The 16,116-nt window shown below is 47.9% G+C and overlaps 1 protein-coding gene across 3 annotated transcripts in view; it reads right to left on the reverse strand.

Annotated features, from left to right (window-relative positions):
• The window catches only part of CDK5RAP3 (CDK5 regulatory subunit associated protein 3), a 189,169-nt gene extending 185,552 nt beyond the window's left edge, over positions 1-3,617 (reverse strand). The window contains exon 1 of one of the 3 annotated variants that reach the window (XM_069634634.1): positions 3,538-3,617. In XM_069634634.1, the coding sequence (XP_069490735.1) occupies positions 3,538-3,543 (6 nt within the window). In that variant the 5' untranslated portion in view covers positions 3,544-3,617. The remainder of the gene's footprint in view (positions 1-3,537) is intronic. The other 2 variants (XM_069634636.1, XM_069634635.1) reach the window with 2 other exon arrangements.
• Positions 3,618-16,116: the final 12,499 nt, after the last annotated feature.

Raw genomic sequence — 16,116 nt, forward strand, 5'->3', positions numbered from 1 at the left:
TTTTGTTTTCAGTGACCCCAGCGCTGCGAGTGTCCCTGCTATGGTGGCGGGGGGTTTCAGGTCTACAGGCTGAGGTGTGCTTGGTCCTTCCTCCTGTGGCCTCTCCTACTACCAACACCAGCAGAAAGGGTCTACATTGGGGGTCCTCTCAGCTCAAGGGTTGTGAGATCTGGGGAGAGCCGGCGATCATCCAATTGGCAAGAGTTGTGCCATTGTCCAAGCTCTGGTGTACTTCGAGGAGTTGCTGGACGGTCGGCGGTTTTTGGTCCGATCGGACAATACGACGGCCTTGGCATATGTCAACTGCAAAAGGGGTTCCGGCCACTCCTTGAATGCTCTGGCAGCGCTGATAGGCACCTGGGAGGACTCTCATCTGGTGTCTCTGGTGGCCTCACGTATCAGAAGGGTGGACAATGTTCAAGCGGATCTTCTCAGATGCCGGTTTTCACTCCTCTGCGGAACTGGTCCTGTTGGCCCAGGTCTTTGCGGTGACCTGTGTCAGATTAGGGTCCCTGGTTCTAGACCTGTTTGCATCCCCGGCCTCAGCAGAAGTTCCCCTCTTCTGCTCTAGGTTTCAGGCTGAGGGGATTAGGGGATGGACGCCCTCTCTGTACAGTGGCCTTGGGGTTTTCCTTTATGCCTTTCCGCCTATTCCCCTTCTGCCCCGGGTGGTTTGGCGCATCAGGGTGTCCAGGGTGACTGTGTTGTTGTTAGCTCCGTTCTGGTCCCGCCGGAGTTGGCTCCCCTCTCTGTTGGAGCTTCGGTCCTAGGAACCTTGGCTGGTTCCGAGGTGGCCGTGTCCCCTTCAAGGGGATCTGCGGTTGGAATTCCACCAGATGCAATGGGCGGTGTGGCTATTGCTCAGTCTAGGTTGATATCTCAGGGGTTCTCAGATCCTGTAGTTGGGTCCAAATTGGATGCTCTTAGACCCTCCACTCTGAAGGTGTTAGGCAGACTCTGGGGCCATTTCCGAGACTGGTATGGGCGGTCTGGGATCCATCCCCTGCGTTCTGGCCTCTGCTATCCTTCAGTTCCTCCAGGAGGGGTTTTGACAGGGGCCTGGCAGTTTTTCCAGACTTCGCTCTCAGTGGGCCTCCATGAAATTACTTTTGGGGGACTCTGACGGTCACTTGGATGGGGAGGTGTTGGTGGGGAAATTGATCCAGGGTTTTTCTTCTTCCCGTCCATGTGCTGATAAAGGGCTTTCCTCTTGGGATCTCCCTCTTGTATTACGGTTCCTTCACGGGCCTCCTTTTGAGCCCATATCCGAGGTTGATATCAAACATCTTACACTGAAATCTGCTTTTCTTATTGCCCTCACTTCTGCCCGTAGTCTTGGGGAGATTGGGGCTCTCTTATGTCACACTCCTTTCCTGAGGGTGCTGCCAGACTCGGTGGTGCCGGGGTGTGGTCCGATGTTTCTCCCTTCAGTTGTCTCTCGGTTTTCACACCTCTCAGGGTCTGGTTCTCCCTGACTTCTTTCATGATCCAAGAACGCCTGAGGAGGTGGCTCGGCTTAACATTGATGTCCGACGGGACGCGTTGGAGTATTTGGCTTGGTTTGCTTTTTCCACCAATCTGATAGTCTTCTGATTGCTTGTGGTCCGGCTGGGGCTGGGCATAACGCATCTGTGGTTTCCATTTTCCGGTGGTTCCGGGTTGTGATCTCTAGGGCCTATGTGGCTTCTGGCCTGCCTGTGCCTGCGCACAATATGGGGCGGTCTGCCAGGGGTTTGGCGGCTTCCTGGGCCGATGCAAGGAGGGTTTTTCTCTGCAAGAGATTTGTATGGCTGTCGCCTTGGCTGGTCTAGGCATTTTCATCAACCGCTATGGGTTGAGTTTCTCCCACTCGGGGGTTGGTTCCTTCGTGGTTGGAGTTTTGTCTGTGGGGATGTGATTTAAGAGTTATTGTGGGTGTGTTTTGCTGCACTGTTTTTGGCTCTGTGTCTCATTGGGACCTTTTCCCCGTTGCTGCTTTGGTATACCTCATGAAGTAAGTACTGGGACGAGGAAGAGTGAACGTGGAGGTAATGCTCTGATTACTTACTGGTAATCTTCATTACTCCTAGTCCTACTCTTCCTCGTCACAGTACTGACGACCCTCCTCACCCTCCCTCCGGGGAAGGTCCCATGCTCCGGCTTGGTAATATGAAACTGAGTGACATGGATGTGGGGGAGGAGTTATAGAGATTTAAAGAAATAGAAGAAGGTCCTGTGTCGGAGGCAGGTGCCTCATGAAGTAAGTACTGGGACGAGGAAGAGTAGGACTAGGAGTAATGAAGATTACCGGTAAGTAATCAGAGCATTATCCACCCCCATCCCCAAAAGCTGCCTCCGCTACTGGCTATGGTACAACGCAGCAGGGTATGCATCATGAACTGACAAAACCAACTATGCACCACAATATTACCATGCTGGCAGTTTCCATAAAGGCCATGAAATTGCACCATCAGTTGCTAATATGACATTAGACCCCCAAAAATGTTTTTTTGGTACAACAGGAATGGGGCACCATACAAGTACATTTGCCCCGCCCAGTCTATGAAGCTACCCCTCCCTACCCCCTCAGACTCCAACGAAGTTTGTTGTCTAGTTGTGCCCCTTGTTGCTAGGCCTAAGAATGCACCGAATTCCAATACACCTCTTGCCCAAAGCGTCTTGCTTTGCCCACCAATACCCTGATCTCTCGGTGCCTACCCCTATGCTACTTGTTGGGGTGGCGATACAAACAGCCAACATAAAACATAATAACGTTTTACCCCCATGCTCTACTTTCTGTTGTCAAGGAATTGGCTGGAGGTGGTGGGAGTGGAAACAGCAAGAACACAGGAAGGTCAATTATCAAGTAAGGTAAAAAGTGTATTGCCTCAGCAGTGGAATTACATACTAGAACACTTGATTTAAAAGAATGGTACAAAACAAAGTGTCTCGCACCAAGGGTTCAAAAATGAAAGTGATTTTCATAAAGCACAATGTACAAGCATGGGCGTAATTTTAGGGGGGGGCAGAGGTGTTTGTCCCCTCCAATTTTCATGGCAGACCGTTTTGTCCCCATTCATTTGGCTAGGGCACCTTTTCTTCAGATGTCATGTCCCCCCCAACATTTTAACATTTTCAGCAAAGTTACTCCACTGTGTACAAGTCCTGTTCAAACAACCATAGGAAGGCTAGTGGTGTGGGAGTAAGCAAATTCGGTTTTGGTTGGGTGAGGGACTAAAGCTAGATTCGTTCTCATGTTGGGGGAAAGCAACAGTTACATTCACATAATGCCTGGGTAAAGGGACAGCCCATAAACACAACGCGATAAACTCCGGAGGTAAACAGCTGGAGGCATTCCCACGTAGGGGGTTCCCAACTAAATGGAGGAACTACAAAAACAACTGGAATATTTTTTAATACAAAAAGAAAGCGGACCGACAATGAACGGTACAACAAACTCCTAGAGAGATAGCCAGCTCAGAGCGAGCGGTCGGTCCACAGACACTCGCCGTCACAATTCCCAGTGGGCTCCCAACCATAACCCACTCTGATGCTTACCTGCATTTTACTGTACTTTATATCAGAAAAAAGCACCCAAGGAACGAGTCGTCGGCGTCATCATCACCACGTGACCCGACAGATTACGTTTAAGCCACGTACATCCTATACCAAAACGCGGTCATGCGTACTTCAGCACCCGTGGATGTTCAACGAGCGGGAAAGCAGGAGCTGAAGAAAGCAGCGTGGCCTGATAGAAGAAAAACCCGGACATTTCTCCGCGATAGAGAACAACGGCGGAAGAACGATAGCAATACAAGCAGATCCCTGTCATGTTCAGCTGTGTACCCCCGTGAATTTGCGATAAAGCATTTAACATTTTAGTGCTTGTGGGCATATGTAGAGGGACACTTTTTCCTTTGAAAGGGAGTTAGCTTGTCCAAATGATAATGATGTGTTATTTATATAGCGCCTTTACCTAAAGCACTTTACAGAGCACATATTTACATACAATATCACCCAACCGAAATTGGTACTCATTTATTGACCTTGGAAGGATGAAAGGCTGAGTTGACCTTGCTGGGATTCAAACCAGCGACCTGCAGATCATATTCAGATCACAGCAGCATGCGCTCAAACCGCTGAGCTATCTTACCAGCATATGCAGCAAGGGGTATTTGGGGTTCTGTGGACAGTGTTAGAAATATTATTGAGTGGGCACTGTAGGCGGGATAGAAATAGACATTGATTTTGGATAGTACTTTGCTGAGAGGGCATCAGGATCGAGCTTTGTTAGGTGATGTGGATGGAGGTTTCTCCCCAGGATTGAACCCCGGTGTTGTGAGTTAAGCCCCTCCTGGGCTCATGCACAGTCACGTGTGATGGACACGTGGTGCACACCACATGGCCATGATAATAAGGAGGCGAGTGGCGCTCCCACTCGCCAGTCGAATACCATCTGACCCTGCCTCATGTCTCCATTCACTGCGCAGCGCAGCAAGTGAGATGCTGCACAGCCCTGTACAAGTTCAGACGGGCCCCCGTAACAACTGTCGACAAGGATGGGATGCAGGATGGGATGCAGCGCCCCGCTGATCCCGAGCAGAAAGGGGCTCAACCTGCCCCTGTCATGCTGCCAGTAGGCCAAGCTCGCTCCCCACGGTGGAGTTTGCACACAGTCAAGGGGACAGAGCCTGGCCCCTGCCAGTATGCCTGTCTCCCCAGCCCTGCCTAAACTTGCTCCTGGAAAAGCTAGAGCGGTCCGGAGGGCAACCAAGCCCCCCCACACGTCAGCCTCCCTGACGTCCAGCAGGAACCCACTGCTGAAAGGGGGAGCCTGTCCAGGCCGAGGGGGTGGCCACAATGAGGGGCACGGCCTTCCCCGCAGACCCAACACGCACAAGGATCCTCTGGCCTCCGCAGCACTACAGGGACCCGCCGGTCTCTAATTAAAAGGAGGGGTTAGGCCGCACCAAATGAAATAATGCCAGTGCGCCCTAGCTCTTCTTCTTTACCAGCCCGGCTCCCCCACCCGTCAGGCGAGGGGGGTGGCTTCCGTTGGGATGTGTGCATGTACCTAGGCCACGTCCTTAACGACAGCTCCCCCTAACCCCCTCTCGATTTGGCATCCCACTTAAAGATCAGGTTGCCTGTGACAGGAAGGTCGCAAAGACTATACATGAATTCATCACCTTTATTCTTGGATTCATTACAACAAAGGGGTCAAGTAAACATTTGAAAATTGGACATCTCAAACAAAATGGTCAGATTGGGTCTTATCCTTGATGTACTTGCATGCATGCCAACATTTTGCAGCACCTGGGAAGAAGATGTTTGTCACAGAAAGCAGGAGAATTGAATATTCCCATTGTATTGCATTGGGGTTAGAATTATTTTATGAGGGAGAAAGCAAAACATTACATTTTTGATAAATAAATCGGGAGTCTCATGCCTAAATCGGGAGGATTGGCATGTATGTACTTCGATTTCTTCCTCCTGAGAGCCTTCCCACCTCCAGTGTCCTCTCTGGTTTTCCCGAGGTCGAATACTGTCTTGGCTCGTGCAGTGTCTGTCCCATTCCTTTCTGTCCTCACAGGGATTTCGCTATCCCTTTAAGGGAGTTGCAGGCTTTAGGGTTTCCCTAGCACTTCTGTTAGTAATTTAGCTGCAGGTTTTCCAGGGTGCTTTACTCCAAGACTCAATCGGGCACAAATTTTTTCCCAGAAGGCGAGTTAGTGGAAGCAACCAGCAGAGACAGCTCGAGAGGTGTCACTCGGGATTTGCCTCAGGATTCTATTTCTTCTCCCATCACCTCTCTAATCTCAAGATGACTGATAACTCTGTGGCCCAGCCTCCTTGCTCTTCCCGCTATCTAGTTTGCCTAGGGCTGACCTGGCCACTAGAAACTTCCTACTTTGACTGGTGTACTCTTTCTGTCTACTCTATATTACCTACTTTGGTACCTAATGTTTCCACCTCATCCTTGTCTGTATCTCCTTCACCTTTTGCTACCAAGCCATCCTTCTCCTCGCTGCAACCACTTGCTCTGTGCCACCTTCACCAACCGCTGTTACCACGTCCAAAATACCTTCACCCCACCAGCCTATATTTTCTGCCCTTGGTGTTACACCTTCCACCACCTTTGCTCAACCTCCACCATTTGTTGTATCGACCTCTTCCCAATCACTCGTGCCACCAGATGTTACCATCTTCTCTGTGTCAATTCCAGTCTCTGATGTTATGGCCCTTCTTTCCCTTTTGTCTCACTACCTCCTCCTGCCTCTTGATTGTGCTGCTTATTCCTCGCTTTCACCCTCTCCTATTATTACCACCTCCTTTACCCTTGCTTTTACCACCTTCTTATTCACCCTTGATTTTACCACCTCCGCCTTCATCCTTGATGATCTTACCACCTCCTTTCTCTCTCATTTGTAAACACCCCCTCCTAGTCCCCACTGCTATTGCCTCTTCAACTTCCTCTGCTCTCTTCAACCTCCAGTCTCCTGGCACTGCCAAACTTAAGCCTCCTGCTCCTTCAACCCACACTGGGCGACTAGGGCTTTGGTTGTTATAGTGTTCAATTTGCATTGGGATTTTGGTCAGTGGCTGCATCTGTGTCTGGTGTTTGTGCCAGGCCTGGGATTTGCTCCTACGCCTGGGTGTACCTGGCCTCTCTTTGGGGCCGAACTAAGCCTTCATTTGGCCTCTCCACCATCTTGGATTTTGTCATCCCTTTTCAGACACGCTGTACAGCTGCCTGCTGAAGGCCGTATCCATCTACACTCTTGGCATGTGAATTGCAGGCTAGAAATATTTATGGCAAGCTTTCTGAATCCTCTGAAGGTGCAGAGGATGTAAATGCGTGGTGAATTTGTAATATTCTATCCATGGTGAGGAAGCACTCGGGTGGGAGATAATGAATGGGCTGCTGATTGTTATACACAGGAGAATCTGCTTCCGAAGAACCAGAAACGTACAACACTGCAGCGTTTGGTCTGCACAACTCACCGAGCCTCTCACAGAGCCTGAAAATAAGTCCTCTTGATACTCTGGTTAAGAACCACAAGTTTGCAACTTTGGTATCAGTCGTAATTGACTTTGGGTGAGAAAAAATGCTTTTTTTAACCTTGCTTTGGTGTTGGTTCTGCTTAGAAAGAGCTTCAGGCTTTGCCAGTTGCGGAGGTTTGTATGGGGGCACTTCAAAGTTGCCTGATTGGGTCTGTGCAGATGAGTCTAGATTTATCTCCACAGTTGGTGCCTGTGTGGCACTTGTGTGCAGATGGTGGAAAATTGTGGGCTGTACAGTGTGTTTTGCCACATTCCCTCGGAAAACGTTTTTAACAGGTATATCTGGTATTTGATTAATGGGGCCTGTCGGGCATTTCAAGCCAAGGAATTGCACGACCACCTCAGATATGGGTCTATCCAACCACCCTGCTCTAAAAACAGATTTTTGCACAGCCACACAGTTCTCAAAAATGTGCTATTGTGTCTAGCGAACAATAAATAGTGTGCTTTGTGCCTGTGGAGAATTAAGGGGGTGATTGACTGTTTATGTATGGTTAATTGCTTTCAAAATGTACCATGGGCTCCCTTCCCATGTGCCAAGCTGCATTGGGAGGTCTATTTCCAGCTTTTTGACCCTGCATTTCTTGTTTTATTTATTTTAGTTAGCTGCTTATGCTTTTTGTCTATCTTTTTTTTGGCTCATGTTCACCATCATTTCTTAAAAATAAAGCGTGACAAACACAAAACCTAACATGGGTGTATTCATATTGATAAAGCCAGTTTTCCCCTTAATAGTATCCAGATTTCCCTATTTTGTTGCATGGTATGATAGAATTTAATTGTACGCATACTCAAAATATTTGAAATATATATATATATTTCTTTATTTGCATTTGTAAAGCGCCAACTGCCCTCGGGCATCGTGGCGCTGTTAAAAGCCTTACTTAGTTTCATAAGTGCGTTAGAAGGTATAACATGTTGCTTCATAGAGTTACAATTAGTGCTTAACATAGATTACAGGGCAAGTATATGGTGCCAGCCACATCTTGCATGGCGGCAGCTACATAAGGTTGCATGGTCAGCATCTGTAAGCAAGAGCATGGTGCCAGCCACATCTAGCATGGCGGCAGCTACAAACAGTTTCGTGGTCAAAACTAGTATACATATACAAGGTGCTAGCCAAACATTGCATGGCATCAACAACACATATATGCGAGGTCAGAGTCAATAGGTAAGTGCGTGGTGCCAGGCACAGATACAAAAGATACAAGCTGAGGCAAGCTACACATAAATACATGGTTAATGCCAGCATACAAGAGCATGGTGCTAGTAGTCCCATGTTGCAGGGTGACAGGTGCATACTAATTGGAGCATATTTTTAGGTAAAGCGGGAAGCTACACACACTTACTGGGATGGGACGTGGGGGGTGCTACCCCTAGGTACACAGGCAACCCACAAGGGGTATCAGGAGAGGCATACAGACATAATGGGGGCAGCAGAGGGGTGGGGGGGTATACAGAGATACTGGGTGCAGCAGAAGGGTGGGAGGGCTATATAGACATACTGGGTGCAGTGGGGGGCATACAGACATACTGGGTGCAGCGGAGGGGTGGGGGGCATACAGACATACTGGGTGCAGCAGAGGGGTGGGGTGTATACAAACATACTGGGTGCAGCAGAGGGGTGGGGGACATACAGACATATTGGATGCAGCAGATGGGTGGGGGGCATACAGACAAACTGGGTGCAGGGGAGGTGTGGGGGGCCTACAGACATACTGGGTGCAGCGGAGGGTTGGGGGGGCATATAGACATACTGGGTGCAGCAGAGGGGTGGGCGGTATACAAACATACTGGGTGCAGCGGAGGGGTGGGGGGCATACAGACATATTGGGTGCAGCAGAGGGGTGGGGGGCATACAGAAAAACTGGGTGCAGGGGAGGGGTGGGGGGCCTACAAACATACTGGGTGTAGCAGAGGGGTGGGGGCAGTCACCTCACGATCCGGGAAATGAACAGGTAAACACACAGGGGCTTAGAAGGTGGGACTTGGGGCAGAGGGCCAGCGTCCACCTGCCGGTGTCAGGATTGGCCCATATGAGATGTGCAAGGACCAATCACGCTACAGCAGATAGGGGCAAAGGGAATGCTAGATCAGGCCACCATCTTGGAGTGTGGATGCTAGCACAGGGCACTGGTATGGCAGAGCACAACAAACACACAAAGTCATGCACATCCATATCGTGCACTCACCAGACATAGGGCCTCATCACGAGTTGGGCGGTAACGCCAGCGCTAAGAGCGCCAGCGTTAATAGCCCTACCGCCAAACTCCCCGGCGCTAATAGCGCCGGATCACGCGTTTGGCGGAACGGGTATTGCCCATTCCCCACTGAGCCCATTCGGAAATTCCCCATTGGGCTCAATGGGGAATTTTCACACTCTTACCGCCGGCGGATTTCCCGCTGGCAGTATGAGCGCGAAATTTCGGCGGATTTCCCCCCAGCTCAGAACTGGGGGGAAATCTGCCAAACCCGTGATTTGGCGGACCCTTAAACGTGGCGGTAATAGCGCTACCGCCACAATTAAGGGTTACCGCCAAACTCGTGATGAGGCCCTTAGTGGTATGCCCCGGTAGCATTGCCGGGTGTGCACAAAGAATAAAACAAGCTTCAAGTGTCGTGTGAGCATCAGGTTCCAAGTGGAGCATGCCAGTTATTATAATTCGGTAGCAGTTCCCCATGTCGAGCGCAGCCTCGTGTATGAGTCCAGGTCCCCAGGAGTGTGAGGTAGAAGCAGAATGCAGGTCCAGAGTAGGCAGATGGTAGAAGAGGAATACAGGTAAACAAACAGGGCCTTAGAAGGTGGGCTTTGGGGAGGAGCACCGGTGTCAGAATTGGCCCGTATGAGATGTGCAAGGACCAATCACGCTACAGCAGGTAGGGACAAAGGGAATGCTAGACCAAGCCGCCATCTTGGAGTGTGGATGCTAGCACAGGGCACTGATATGACTGAGCACAACAAACACACAAAGTCACGCATATCCATATCGTGCACGCACCAGACATAGTGGTATGCCCCGGTACGCTAAATACAAAAGAAGTGTGGGATAATGTTCCTAAGAAAGAAGGCAGTGTTCACAAATAAAAGTCAGGATGCGGTAGTCGGGGTCTCTCTTCCCCACGTTTTAAGTACGGGACAAGGTAGGATTCTGGACCACAGCACATGCTCAAGCTTTCCCAGCATGAGCCAACAGTTCTGCGCCCAGCAATCAGGGCCTTCGGTGGTTAAGTCTCTTGGTACTAAAAGTCTCTGGCCTCCGAGGACCTCAGGTTTCAAATAAAAGAATAAACAAAAGTTCCTTTCTGTATACACGTTGGGTGATAACTTTTTACCCATGGATCCCCCTCTTCCGGGCTCAGACCCTTCTCTTGTGGTAGCTTCCCTTCGTCAGGTTCACTATGGCTTTTCAATGCAATTTTGTCTGCGACATTCACAAATCTCAATGTCTTTTCAAACAATTCACTGTGGACATCCCTCTGCCGGATTCACTCTAATATATATATTCAGTGAAAGAACATTGTTAAAGGGACGTTATGGTTAAGTTGCACTAATAAAAACCTATGAAATTCAGTAAACAAACTTTGTTAAAGGGATGTTATGGTTACAAGTAAAACCGACACCCCCAAAGAATTCACCAGGTATGGTAAGCTAAGTAACCATAACTCGTGCCACCACCGTACACTGCTAACAAAAACACTGTAAGGAACTCATGGTGGCAACAGTAAAGACGGACACAAGTGATCACAGTTCTAGGGTGTTTATTAAACTGTTTAGGTAGGTTGGGAAAACGCCTATTCTAAACCTAAATCTAAGATGGGAGCAAGCTTCGACCATCAAACCATTATCCGAGTGGTATCTTTGCCAAATAAAAAAGGCCTATACTAAGAAAAACCTATTGCCAATCCTTACACTAAATACAAAAGAAGCGTGGGATAATGTTCCTAAGAAAGAAGAAAGTATTCACAAATAATAAGTCAGGATGTGGTTGTGGGGGTCTCTCTTCCCCACGTTTTAAGTACGGGACAAGGTAGGATTCTGGAGCACAGCACACTCTCAAGCATTCCCAGCACATGCCAACAGTTCTGTGCCCAGCAATCAGGGCCTTTAGTGGTTAAGTCTTTTCGTATTAAAAGTCTCTGGCCTCCGAGGACCTGAGGTTTCAAATAAAATAATAAACAAAAGTTCCTTTCTGTATACACGTTGGGTGATAACTTTTCACCCCTGGATTCCCCTCTTCCGGGCTCAGACCCTTCTCTTGTGGTAGCTTCCCTTTGTCGGGTTCACTATGGCTTTTCAATGCAATTTTGTCTGTGACATTCTCAAATCTCAATGTCTTTTCAAACAATTCACTGTGGACAGCCCTCTGCCGGGTTCACTCTTGTCAACTGTATATCAGGCCTTTAGACTTTGCCCCCTGTTTATCGGCATCCCTTCTTCGGGTTCACGCTTGCCAACTTTATCAGTTTTTTACGAGGCAGGATTCACTTCCCTTAGCTTCACAATCATCTGTCGGTCAAAGGCTTTCGACTGTACAGAGGATTTTACTGGACCGTCAATGACCAATTTGACCCCCTTTCTCGCCTTTCCCAAGGTCTTCTGCTAATGGTAGTTTCAACAATCGACTAATCGCCCAGAGTTTCCTGAGTGAGCACCCACGTGGTGCCGGACTCCTGTTGCTGTTTTTCCCATTTTTGTATCAAAGGTTCTTTGTACTTTCACAGTTCAATTAGCCGTTGGCTACTTTTCGTTCAACACAGTTCAGTTTCTTATCAGCTCTCCCCTTGACTCACCGGCTGTGATGAACCGTTTGGCTTTTCTTCTCTTTGGAGTCAAGGTTAGTACCACAGAGACAAACGTCTCAACCTGTCTCAGCGGAGGAGAGTCCTGTGTACCATTGATATCTGCTGCAACACACACTGGCTATTGTTTGCGGTCTTACGATTCCTTTCGCGGAGGTTTCACGTGCCTTGGTCAGAAAGGGCAAGGTCACTTCTCTTCTTGTCACCCTCTCAGTTCGAGCTGTCTTTCTCCTCCTCTTGAACTACCGTGCTGAGTTAGCTCTCTCGACATGCGGTCTGCCATGGTGATTTTGGGCTCTCGTGCTCCACCTTTTATCCCTGTGGGAAAGGTAAAGTGCCGACAGATGTGTGTGATTCTGGTTAATTGCCTGACTTTTCCTGATCCTTGTGTTGGGATATGTCAGGTAAATGGGTCGGGTGTTAGTACGTTGTCCTTCGTGATATGCAAAAGTGTTCACGTCGGAAAGGGGGGATAGAGTGTTTGCATATCCTACGTGGTAGGTTGGGGAAAAGGTGTCATAAAACGGGGGATACCGCGTCTCACCTGTCGGTGTCCCACTACCCAAAGGGCCCCCATCCAGGTGATCCTCCCTCACTGGTCCACCCCCAGGAACTGTATCCAATAGCGATGGCTGTGTCCTGGCCACCTGGATGACAGATCCCCGGGGACTAATCAGGGAGATTCCTTCAGGTTTCTCACAACACCCAGGACATCAAAGATGACATCCCAAATGTCAATGATGACATCACATATCTAGGCCACTTGTTTTTGTCCACTGATCTATCTAGGCCAGGTGTTTTTGTTCAATGACAGTCAGAATATTACAATTCAAAAGGTGCTATATATCTAGACGTAAACCTTGTCATATATTCTTAAAGTACTTTCCTTAGGGTTTGGTCTCGGCTCATGGTGCACATACACGGGGCAATAAGCAGGCCTCAAACACACAATTCATTTATATATGTGAAGGTGAACTTTAATGTTGTTGAAATGTTCTGGTGATGTTCTTTCTTTCTTCCTTAGTTTAGTTTCCCCCTATGTGCCTCTGATTTGTATGGATTGTGGGTCTTCATATGTATTGTTTGTACTAACACAAGTGTGTAGAAAGTCTTGAATTGTTAGCTTTTATTCAGTGTTTAACATTACTCGAAACTCTGATAAGGTAGCATTCATTATTTTACTATCCAAAAATTCCAGATTAAAAATATTCTATTTCTATGATGCATGCTGCAGCCATTGCATAAATGTATGTATGATTACGTTCCTGTACTAACAACAACACTCTGATATATTTTGTTTAGATGAGTACATTCTTTGATACATTAAGTACTTCATGATAGGTCTCCTAATCCCCTCTGACATCTTTCTACCAACATTGTAAACACAACCCCTTGTAGGAACTTTTTATCACAATTAATGTAATTTGTGATGTCATTCATGACATTTGTTATATCATCTTTGATGTCCTGGGTGTTACTGTTAGCAGTGCATGGTGGTGGCACGAGTTATGGTTGCCTAGCTTACCATAACTGGTGAATTATTTGGTTTGACTTATAACCATAACGTCCCTTTTAACAATGTTTTTTCACTGAATCTCATAGGTTTTTATTAGTGCACCTTAAACATAGCGTCCGTTTAACAACGTTTTTTCACAGAATTTCATGTGTTTTACCAGTGCACCTTAATTTACTACAACTTTCTAATATTATACTAACCCCAATATAGCAGCATTTTCAGCTGATCTAGAAAGTTTCACCTTAAACTGTGCCAATCGCCACCTTCTAGCAACATTTTTAACACTTCTGTGAACTTTCTGCATTTTTTTGCATTGTTTTTTGTTCCCCGGGCGCTCGCAAACGCAGGATATCATCGCAGACTTTCCAGACAGTGTCACGTGATCACGCACACGTACAGTGTGATGACGTGTTCGTGAACGAGTCCGTGCTTCGCGAACAGTTCAAAACTGCATTTTCAACTGATCTAGGAAGTTTCAAGCTGAAAATGTACCCTAGCAAAGCTCCTAGACCTATTCCTACTGATTTCCATCTGAAATCCAGGAGACAACACATGCTTGGAAGCAAATTAGCACATCTGCTATTTAGCTTCAAAAATGACATCAGCCATGGCCATTCCTCCTCCCCAGGATCTAACACCACCACCTCCAGCTGGCGGGCCTGGACAACGGAAAAAGCGCAATGATGCAGAAAAGAATCAAGAGCACCAGGAAGATGAGATGGAGGAAATGCCTACCTCCAGCACCCAGAGAGAATATTGGGTGTGGCGGTTCCTTACCACCGTTGGGGCGGGATGTACCGAAGGTTTAAGGCTACCAAGGTGAAATGCACTGAGGGCACTCAGTCGCGGACAACCTGGGCAGTACTCCTACAGGACCACCTCTATGCGCCGCCACACCAAATTCAACCACTGGGCTGCTCTGTGAAAGGCTGTTTCTTTCTCAGGAAGTAGTAGGCTGTCTTCCTCTACCTCATATTCCTCAACCAATACTGCCACCCCACATGCCACACCTGTGGGGCACAAAATCCCACGAGCTGCCTTGCAACCCATAAAAGAGGCTGTTGATCCATATCTTTCCAAGATAACAGTACTCTCTATATACTGCAACACACCACTCTGCTGTGGGGAGTAGTTTCGAAGTGCTTTCGAGGCAGTAATCAAGGAGCATGAGAAACTCTGCCCCTACCTTAGTTTTAACACACGCCCAACATCATCCCCTGTCCACCTTCCCCTGCATATCTGTGGTTGGTGCCTCTTGCCTTATTTCCCTCCCCACCTTACTTCATGGCCTCTCCTGCAAAAAAAGTATTCAAAATCAAAAAACACCAACAAAAAAGATTCCTTTAGGAATCGCCTCTCACAGTTAAAAAATAGAAGTAAATAAATAAGCTTATAGACTCCATCTACTTTACATTTTTCAGTCAACTAGTTAGACTCAATAAGATACTCCAATATTCTGTAAGGAACTCATGGTGGCAACAGTAACGACAGACACAAATGATCACAGTTCAAGGGTGTTTATTAAACTGTAAATGCAGGATGAAAAACGCCTAATCTAAACATAAATCTAATATGGGAGCAAGCGTTGACCATCAAACGAAAAATAAGGCAGTCCTCGTGGCGTTGTGTCAAAATAAAAGGGCCTATGCTAAGAAAAACCTATTGCCAATTCCTTTCAGCTATTTATACAAAGCGTGTGGGATAAGGCTTCAATAAAGAAAGAAGTGTTCACAAATAATAGGTCAGGATGTGATTGCCAAGGGTCTCCCTTCCCCACATTTTCAGCACGGGGCAAGGTGGGACCTTGGAGCACAGCACACGCTCAAGCCTTCTCAGGACGAGCCAACAGCTCCGTGCCAACAGCCCTGTATCACCTATCAGGTTCTTTGATGGTTAAAGTCTCTTTTCCATAAAAAGTCTCTTGCCCTCGATGGCCTGATAGTTTTCAATAAAAAAACACAAACATTCTGTTCCTCGTATGGCTTTGAGTTGATGGCTTCACCCGTGGGTCCCCCTCTTCTGGGCACAGACCCCTCACAGTCATTCCTCGACAATTCCATTAAACAGTTCTTTTCATACGATAGTTAGGGTGATTACTTTCCACCCCTGGATCTCCCTCGGCCGGGCTCCGACCCCAAATGACAAAGGAGAGACTTCACTTCCCCTTGTCTTGCAATATTTCCTGTATTCACAAATCTTAATGTCCTTTCAAACAATGCAGTGTGAATCTCCCTCGATCTGGTTCACGCCTGTCAACACACTTTTCATAGGAACTTCAGGCCTCTGCCCTTTTCGTTAGCATCCCTCTGCCGGGCAGGGGCGTTGCTAGGGGGGGGCTAAGGGGGCTATAGCCCCTGATCTTTTGGTTGTAGCCCCGGATAGAATCTCAGGAGCTACAGCCAAAAGACTGGCTAGCCCCCAGTCCCGACAGTTCCAACATCAGCTTAGCCCCGGGTCTTTTCCAGACCTAGCAACTCCCCTGCTGCCGGGTTCACTCTCGCCAACCTTTTTTAGTGAACTTTGGGTGGCGACTTTCCACCCATGGATCTCCCTCATTCGGGTTCGCACCCCTTTTGATTACCAGTTTCCCTCCTTTGGGTTCACTTTGCTAATTGTTGCAAACCAGTTCACTACGGACATCCCTCCTCTGGGTTCACTCCTGCCAACACAATGTTCATGTACCTTTCACATCATGCCGGATTCAGTTCCCTTAGTTTCCCATTCATCTGCCGGTCAAAGACTTTCGACTGTACGGA

This window comes from Ambystoma mexicanum, chromosome 13 (genome assembly GCF_040938575.1).
Source record: "Ambystoma mexicanum isolate Mex_15411 chromosome 13, UKY_AmexF1_1, whole genome shotgun sequence".
Classification (NCBI taxonomy): domain Eukaryota; kingdom Metazoa; phylum Chordata; class Amphibia; order Caudata; family Ambystomatidae; genus Ambystoma; species Ambystoma mexicanum.